General features: G+C 37.5%; 1 protein-coding gene across 1 annotated transcript in view; it reads left to right on the top strand.

Annotated features, from left to right (window-relative positions):
• Window positions 1-8857, top strand: part of fstl4 (follistatin-like 4) — a gene marked incomplete in the record, with an annotated part of 180383 nt that extends 171526 nt beyond the window's left edge. The window contains 2 exon segments of the mRNA XM_036215342.1: window positions 4033-4142; window positions 4334-8857. Of these exon segments, the coding sequence (XP_036071235.1) occupies window positions 4033-4142; window positions 4334-5036 (813 nt within the window).
• Between the last annotated feature and the right edge of the window lie 827 nt (window positions 8858-9684).

Genomic DNA, 9684 nt, shown 5'->3' with positions numbered 1-9684 from the left:
ACATAACAGTTAAAGGTGTTACTACAAATTGGCATCAATATATATAATAAGTGGACTATTCCATCTGTGTGTGGGATTTAACAGTTTTTTTCATTAACTTACAATTTATGTGGACAGAGCTGAATATTTCCATATTCATGTTTTTTTTTTGAGCTGCTACAAAAATACTTACCGTGAATCAAGCTGGTTAAAATTTCCACTAGTCAGAAAATTAAAGTATAAAACTGCTAAAATGTGGTATTAATTTATAAAATGCTTGTCGACCATAGTGTAAAAGCCAGAGAGCTGATCTCCAGACAACATCGTTTTTTTTTTTATTATTCAATTAATTTACCTTCCTCACTGCATTCATCAGAAATATTTATTAGTGAGCAGTGCTCGAATTTATCAAAAATGCAATCACAGGGTAACCACATAATAGATTTGAGGCCACATGGATTCCACCACAAATAAATGGTCCGATAATGTCATCATCATTTGGACTGAAAGTAATTGACCTGTTCAGCGACAGCCTGTCGCTACCAGAGGCAAGGCCTTGCTTCAGCGGATCAGACACGTGTGCGAGCGCGGCTCTGTGTTTGAGAGCAAACATTGTGTAAAATGTGAGTGGGTGTTTATTCATCTGTGCGCGCGTGGCACGTCTAACCAGGCGAGTTTGAAGACGGTTCAATAACTCTGTGTAAATATCAGAGGGAGCGTGATTGTCAATTCATTAAAGAAGACAAATGAAGGAATCTGCCAGGCGGAGATAGAGACGTGGCCTTTAAGGTTGTCAGTCCAATCTGCATCTACCTGGCAGAAAGAAATGCAACTCCGAGGCGCTGTTGTGAGTCTGTGTGTGCACATGGCAGACCTGCAGGAAACCATCAAAACCCCACTGTGTACATGCATTACATCAGAGCATCTTCAACGCAGTAAAAGAGATTGATGTTGCCTATAAATCAGCAGGTAAACATTTACAAACTTTGCTTCATAGCATTCATTCCAGTGTCTTTGCCAATTTAAGATGCACTTTTTGGTTCAGATAAGCTGTAGAACACTGATGGGAAAACAAATGTATACAAAAGTGGGTCAAACCAACTGACACTAACATTTTTTTATTATTATTTTCATTCCCAAAGAATCACTTAATTGCACCAAACTTTTATTCAAATTTATCATTAAAAATGCTGTTTTTGGTTTAAGCAATAAATCAGAGGACTGATTTTAACTTTCTTCAAGGGTATCAAATTTAGCCGAAGTTCTGACTCGTCCAGAACCAAGTCCCTGTCAGCCTTTACGTCAGCCATTGAGGCAGCAACTGAGTTATACTCAACTGGTCATCAGTGCAGAGAAATGATAAAAATCAAAGGATGAGTGACAACAAAGGCACGTCTGTGACATTAAGACGGAAGCACCTGCAGGCCTGCAGACCACAGCAGCTCCATAAGTGTTTGTGCCTTGAACCTAATTAAATTCAATGAGTTTTGAGATGTGAAACAGTCTTGTCTGTTTTCTTAAAAGATGAGAAGTCTAGGAAAGAGGAAGTACAATCTAAAAGTATTTCAGCAGTTTTGTTAAAGTAGGAGGTCTGAAACTTAAACTGCAATTTTTGCTTTCTTGCATTTTTTTTTTTTAGTTCCTAAAGGATGAAGGAGCCTGACTCCCCACTGTGTACTGAAAAAGGAAGTACTTTTGAACACTGACAACTAGTTATTCTCTTTGCTCTCCACACTTCCTTGAAGTTTATATATTTCCAGCCACATATGCTTCAGCTATCTCCACTCCAGCCCGTTTAGAGGGAAGAGTTTCAAAGACAAAGAATATAAGAAGCTTTACTGCACCAATACTTGAGCACTATAAAGATTTGTTAATTTGTCTCTGAGCACTCAAACCTCATCCATTAGATAGGATCCTTTCAGAGCTTGCTCCATCTTGGATGACTTACACCCTCATGCCTGCTGGAAGTCTGGAATTAGTGAGATAAGAATAAGAAATACTTTCAAATAATACTTGTGCCCTTAATAAATTAAAGTCTTAATTATATAACTATTAAATATATAATAAATGATACAGCAATGTTAAGTTAGTTATGATTCTTCAAATGTGTTCTCTATATCACAAGTGGTACACTCCTCACTTCTCTGCACTCCTTGGGTCATCTTCGTCAAGGTGACAGCTAATTAGCCTGGAACTTGCAGCTATGTATGCATGCTGTGTTCAAAGTCAGAACAGGGCAGCTAACATCTGCTGATTTTCTCATTTTCTGTATTTTTCCACAAGAAAAAAAATAATTTAATATATTTAAGACTTAGGGTTATGTAAATACTAGGATATTTATAATAACATATTTTGTAGGGGATTGGATCAGGCAATAAATATCAAAGTTGTGAGAGATATGTGTAAAAAAAAAATTCAACTTTAACTTCATTTAGTTTTACAGGAATTTTCACATACAGTTCTTAATCAAGAAGTGCATGACATGGACCCATCTACAAATTGAAAACACATGTGCATGTGCACGTTTTAAAGCAGGAAAATACTATTTTAAAAATGAACCAGGGAAGTACCGTCAGAATAAAGAATACACTGGAGTTTAAAGTATGTAAAAGTAAATAAAAAATGATCAAAAATACAACTGACATCAAAACTGACAGTATTGATACAAGATAAGATGAGATTGAACGTGAAATGACTGAATGACAAGGAATGACAACCTTGGATATTTCACTCAAACTTAAGCTTGATCATTGTGGTATTAAGAGATTTGTGGGTGATTCAGATAATGCATCAGATTAAGAGAGCAGCTGCTAAAATACCATTACAAAGCAGCAACACATATTTGAAGCTGCTGGAGTTCCTACGAACATCGAGGTGTAGGATCCTCCAGAGAGGCGCAGTGACCACCAGTAAATGAGACTCAGACATACATGAAGACTCTTTCAAACAGTCTGGTTCACTGATGAGTGCCGTGAACCCTGGATGGTTCAGATTGATGGAGTAGTGGGTGGTGGATGGATGGCCACCATGTCCCAATAAAGCTGCAACATCAGCAAGGAGGTGGCAGAGTCATGGTTTGGGCCAGAATCATGGGGCGATAGGTGGTCACCCCCTTTTGGGTCCCTGAGGGTGTGAACATGACGTGAAAAGTACATGGAGTTTCTGACTGACCACTTTCTTCCATGGTACAAAAAGAAGAACCGTGCTTTCCATGACAAAATCCTCTTCACGCGTGACAATGCACCATCTCGCACTACAAGGAATACCTCTGCATAAGTGGCTGCTACGGGCATAAAAGGAGATAAACTGATGGTGTGGCCCCCATCCCACCCACCTCAACCCTAATGAAAACCTTTGGAGCATCATCAACCCAAATATCTGTGAGGGTGGAGGCAGATCACATCCAAACAGCAGCTCTGGGATGCTATTCTGACATCCTGCAAAGAAATTCAAGCAGAAACTCTTCAAAAAGTTCAATGGATGCAAGAATTCTGAAGCTGCTACAAAATAAGGGTTCCTATGTTAAAATGTAACTTGACCTATGAATACATTTTTGACTGGAATTGCTTTTGGTTTCAGTTAATATGACCTCCCAATACAACAAATTCAACAAATGACAATTTTTTCAGATCTGTAGAATCTATACAATGTTGAGGAACTCTGTTGTGGATAATGTGGAACAGTGACTTTAAAGGTTTTTATTTTGAAAAAAAATAGTAATCTTTAAGAGGTTAGTCTAATAACATTTTATATGGACTCTAATGGTTCGTGACGTGAAAATGCTGACTGTTATTGAGTATGTAGAAAGATTATGATCATAATTTGCATAATAATTTGGAACACACTGTATTGTTGGCATAGATGCACTAAATACACCCTACACATGGAATAAAACACATTAAACATTAACTTTTACCTCCAGAAATGCTGCATAATCAGTTTTATTTTCAGTTTAGTTACATGACCAACAGCCAAAATTCTCTTTTTTTTTTGGAAAACACAAGCTTTTAATGAGCATGTTGGTTAAGTGAGTCTGACTGTCTTTATTAACAGGTCATTCCTCAAGCCAGTGTTGGAGAAGTTCATCATACAATCCGGACAACTTTCCAGAGGGTGAACGACTTCTTCATCCCTCCAACTAACCTCATCATCACTCATGTGAGGTAAAGCAGCCCACATTTAACCAACTCTGACCTGAAATGCACCAGGAACCTCATTGCTCATCACAGCTGTCTTTGTAAAATAAAGGCGAAAAGAGCAAATGAAAATTCTAATGAGAATCACCATGTGTATTAATCACATCCCAAAAATCGCAAAAGGCAATTAACCTCTCTTCTGAACTTTGTCGGTGCAGGTTTGCCTTTGTCTTCCTCAAAAATGAACCTGCGATCCACAAGATTGATCTGGAAACCTTTCACCGTGTCAAGACCATCAGCCTGAAGAACTACAGCTGCATACCCGCCAGCATGGCCTACACACACCTGAGCGGGTTCTACTTTGTCCAGTGTCAGAGCAAGAGTCGTCTGCATGCCCCACCCCAGCTCCTCATCGACAGCGTGACAGACGCTGTGATTGGCCCGAACCTCAATGTCACAGGCCAGGCGTATGTGTCACCTGATGGGCGTTACATTGTGACACCTGACCCACAGAGCTCAAAGCTCACGGTACAGACAGTCTCATTCCAGGGGGAGTTAAATCTTAACAAGGAAATAGACAAGTCTCTAAATGTTTCTGATCTAGTTTTCCAGCGATCCTTCACGGAGTCTAACCAGCACGAGATCGTGGCCACATCAAGCTCAGGCACGGACCTGCTCTTTGCTGATCTCTCTTTGGGTCGAACCGAGGTTCTCCAGAGTCTCAAGGAGCCCTTGGCCCCCAAGGCTTGGCCCTGGGCAGGCCCAAACCGAGTGGTGGTCTCCAGTGGGTTGTTTGGACAGTACCTGGTGACGCCATCCATTGAGTCTCTGTTCGTCCTTAACGGAAAGCAGAGAACGCCACACTGCGAGGTGTCAGACATCAAAAGAGGAAACACAGTGGTTTGGGTTGGAGACGTATGAGTTAAAGACAATAAAGAAAAGCAGGAGATGTAGAGTTAGAGCAAGAAATGAAAAAAGAAGAAGAGGAAGAAATCAGGCCCAATAACTTAATAAGATTTATTTGAAAAGAAGTTGTGGACTCAACCGTGGGACTGAGCAGGAGGGTAAACATGGCTGTAATAAAAGTTCACCTAAAAATAATTGAGAAAAATTTAAGAAAACATGTTGTGATGTTTCTATTGGGAGAAAGTGTCAATGCCGTTCAGTGCAACAGTGATCTATGTGCACTTAACTCAACAGAATTGTACATTATTGCACTTCCTTCCATGTTATCACAGCAAATAGGTACTTGGAGACGTGTTATTAAGGAACTATGAACTATGCACAATGCTCACTTTTTTTAGAATAAAAAGCTTTCCCGTTTTCTTTCTTTCAACAATGTTTGTCGTCTTCACCAGTGCTGCATATAATCACCACAAGCTGTTTGTCCTGTCTGCCTTTAGTGTGTACGTGTTCAGAGTCTTTTAAAAAGCTACCAACACCATCTGTTTACTCGCTTTTTTCATGGTATTGTACTGTACTTTCTCTATGAAAGCTTTCATTCTTCTCATACCAGCAGAGGTTGGCTTTATGCACATGTGTAATACCCACTATTTTCGTTATCTATCCAAAGAGCCCAATTGGTCCATTAGCTGTCGACAATGGGTGTTTTGGTCGTGGGGGAAATGAAAAGTACATCCTCTGGTCTCTTGTAACGGTGTAATCTGTCCCTCGCTGTCTCTCACTTTTACTCGAAACCTCCAGCTCAACTCTGTGCTGTGAAGCCTGAAAATGCCACTTATACCACTTAGCAGATTCCCTCAGGGTAATGACTCTGGTTTACACTGACCCATATGCCAAGGCTGAGCAAAAGCAGCATCAACTCCACCATCTGAAGGGCTGCGAGCGTTTGTGCATCCTCTAACAGAATTGTCATGAAAGCCAAAATTCGAGTCAAGTAGACTTGAAATTTTAGCTATTATTCTTATCAGATGCAGATTTTTTTATTACTGTTGAGTCAGGAATGAAAAAGTATTTGGGAAGTCAAGTTTTCATCTCTATAAAAGATCTCTATTCTAGACTCGCATAGCCACTTTTGAAAGGAAAAACAGACGGAAATAAACACCAGCAACTCGACTCTAACTGCACATATTTTAGGCCTGTGGGTAAACTGCACCATCTTTAGTGTAATTGTGTTGTTTTGCTTGTGTTAATCATAATGACGAGCCATTACCAAACAAGACAACACTGCAGTTTCATAATGACAGGAACTCTTTGTCTCCAAGTATTTCTGCCTCTTGACAGCGCTGCTGATCAACACGTGAATACTTAGTTTGAAAAATGACTCACCGACTTTCAAGTATAAAATGAGGTTTCTGGCAAAGGTTTAATCTTTCCATTTTTGCTTTCAATCAGGACCAGCAAGATTTGTTAGACTGAAAACCATCAGTTTAAAGTATGGATTCATCACAACAACGCCACCTCACACAGGAAACGGCTGAAGTCAGTGTCACATGACTCATTTCTCCAAAGATGTAAAATCTGCCTAATTAAATGTAATCCTGAGAAGAAAGGCCATCAACAAAATGGTCAAAAAGAATTCATTTAGTTAATGACCTCATAATGACCACTGCAGAGAATTCATTTGCATTTTATGCAGGACGTTAACATGTGCTGATTGAGTCTAAGCTAAACTGACAACTGACCCACTTGGTTATGCATGATGAGACATTCAGAACTGGTGTGTTTTGGGGACAGAGGGATTATATCATTTATATACTAAGAAGTAAAAATGAAAATCTTACTTGTAATGATTAATTCATGCTTTGAGGGCAATGACAGTTAAACCTGTGTGAAAAAAGTAAGTATCCTAAAAGAACAGGAAAAACTGTTTTATGTGACAGATTTTGGAAAACTTTGTTCTCTTTATGTCAAATATCACCAGATTTAATCAATGAAAAACAATTTAAAAAATGCAATCCAAGTCCATTTTGTTTTTGAAGTGAAGACTATAAATGGAAAATGTTTTTAAATGTTGTCATGTAATACCTAGAAACTTAAGTTTTATCATTACCAGCTAACAGTACTAAATTTTAATTAAATTTAAAAAAACTAACTTTAACTCATAAGAACCCATAGTGACATCAGTGTAACGGAAAAATATCTCAAATGTTTTCTGTGGTCGACTTGGTTTGGTTCTTTATGGGTTAAGTATGTAGATTTCCTTTTTTTTCTTTTTTTTTAAAAAAAGCTAAAACATTACTGGAAACTGAAATAATTGGAAATCAGTTTTTCCTGCTAGGCTTTTAAATCAATGGACTATTTTGATTCAGAAAAAAAAAATACACAGACCACTAATAATTAACAGTTTTTTTCTTATTTCTGGGATTTTAAGATGACTTTTAGGTCAGTCAGCCATACCATTTAACAGTATGTTACCCAGTATGAATTTAGATTTTCAAAATATCAGACTAATGAATCATGGATAGGTAAATTCTTTGGCCTAATAATTTGGAAAATCTTGATATGTGCTATTTTTCTATTGCTTACCAACAGTTCCAAGACCATATCCCTATTTATTTTAACATTGCAAATTATCTTAGCATAGTTTGAGAGACTTTACATTCTGGTGATTATATCAAAGATAAATTAGAAAGCAGTAAAAAAAAGTATGAGATGAGTGATTTGCTGCAGCAGCTGAGAGTCGAGATAAATCAAGTTTTATTGAAAATGTTCCTGCCTCAATCCCCGCCAGCAGTGCTTTAGAAAGACAAATAACACGAGGACAAACTCCCGCAGCCTTTTGGATGTTGCAGTTGGTGACCTGTTTTCATGTTTATAGGAAGATACATTAAAGCCATGTTCATCTGTAGAGATCACAAAGTGAAAGTCCAGCTGTAGCATCTTTAGTTTGGCAAACACTGGTGCTACAGGCTCCCCTCTTAAACAGTAACCGAAGTAAATAGTAAGTGCCCCCTCTTGCAGCGTGATTGTGCCTGTAGCAGCCCACCTGGATTATATGTGTAGAGCAGAAGCCAAGCTGTGTAAGAAACAGAGGATTGAAGCAGATTTGGTGTTCTTGTAACTTTGCTGCTAAACGTACCCACAAAGACTTTTCTGTCTTCAGTGAAAAGAATTAATTAAATTGATTAAAACAGCATTGTTGGTATTTCTTAGACCACTGTTGCACTGAGAACAAATGCATATCTAATCTGGATGAAAATTTGAAAAGATTATCTAGTTTTCTAAAAAATAAAAGGAAAAAAAACAAACTTTCTAAAGTGACTTTAACATCAAACATTGCTCAATTCTTTCTTTAAATGAGTTCACTTTATTATGCGGCTCTGAGACATGCATGTAAGGGCAGATCTTCAACCTGTCTACCACTGATGATCAGTGATCTCACAGTCAGTTTTACCACCTGCTTGTGAAAAAAGTCACTTTCCAGCCCCGTCGTCGTCAAGTAAGACATCGCTACTAGAGCCAAGGAGAGCAAAGACACTGCACTTGTGCTTGCTGATGTTATTGGCTAGCTCATGTTATGTGTGTGGATCTATCCTCAGTGTCACATGACCACTCCTGTAGCTCTCCTTTAATCCTGAAGTAAGGAGCTGCAGAGCTGAAGCGCTCAGTGTGATAGCCCTTGATAGGAACCACTGTTGTAGATAATGCTGTACATGTTTAGAACATGTTCAGACATGACAGAAGTGACTGTACAGTTTTCTTTATGCATTTTTGTGTGTTCTGGTTTATGAAGGAATTGTTTTGTAAGAAAAAAGGAATTAAATATATTGTAAAAATCACTTTGAAAATGAGTCACTTTTTGTCAGCTATGGCCTCAATAAAATGCTGTTTTCATTCCTTACTTTTTAGCGGATTAAATCTAGATTATTAATAAGAAATGTCCACAAATTCTGGTCTTGTTGCACCAACAAAGAACAACAAACTACTGTACTTCACAAGAGGTGATGGAAATAAATGTAGCTGAAATACAACAAAGAAAGTGATAAGTTGATCTATTAAAAAAAAGTTCTAAATCCAGTTTCATTCTCTAAATTAGGATAAATATTTAGAATATTGGCTTTTGAAAACATGCACTAGCTTTACAGTGGTCCCTTACTATATCACAGTTCAACTTTTGAAGGCTTTTTTTTCATTTTAACAGCACATTGTTTTCTCTCGATTAGCTATAGAACTTTTCAATCAATCACTATGTCCCAAAATTTTACAAAATTCCTTCGGTTTGCTAATTTTTTAAAGAGCTACATTCAGAAACAGATCTTTGTTTTTATTCTATAAAACTGAACGTATTTTCTATGCGGCTTTAAACTGAGAGTTTAAACAACAAATAAATGTGTTAAAACATCCCTGTTTGTCTGGGAAAAGTAAACTCAGAGCTGTGTAAGAAAAGTCTTTAAACATCTATAATAATTCTGAATAATGAAGATTACTTTTTGGATTTTTTTTTTTTTTTTTAATGCAACAACAGCGATAAATGAGGGGACTGAAAAGCTTTCATTTCCAGTTAATACAAAAAAATGTTAATTTAATAAACTCCAGCACAAAAAAATTCAGTAGAAAATCAAAATGAGTTTTTCAAATTTGTAGTATTTTATTTCGATTTTTAATT

This window comes from Oryzias melastigma, linkage group LG14 (genome assembly GCF_002922805.2).
Source record: "Oryzias melastigma strain HK-1 linkage group LG14, ASM292280v2, whole genome shotgun sequence".
In the NCBI taxonomy this organism is placed as follows: domain Eukaryota; kingdom Metazoa; phylum Chordata; class Actinopteri; order Beloniformes; family Adrianichthyidae; genus Oryzias; species Oryzias melastigma.
The sequence above is the reverse complement of the archived record's forward strand: the minus strand, read 5'-3'. Positions and strand labels throughout refer to the sequence as shown.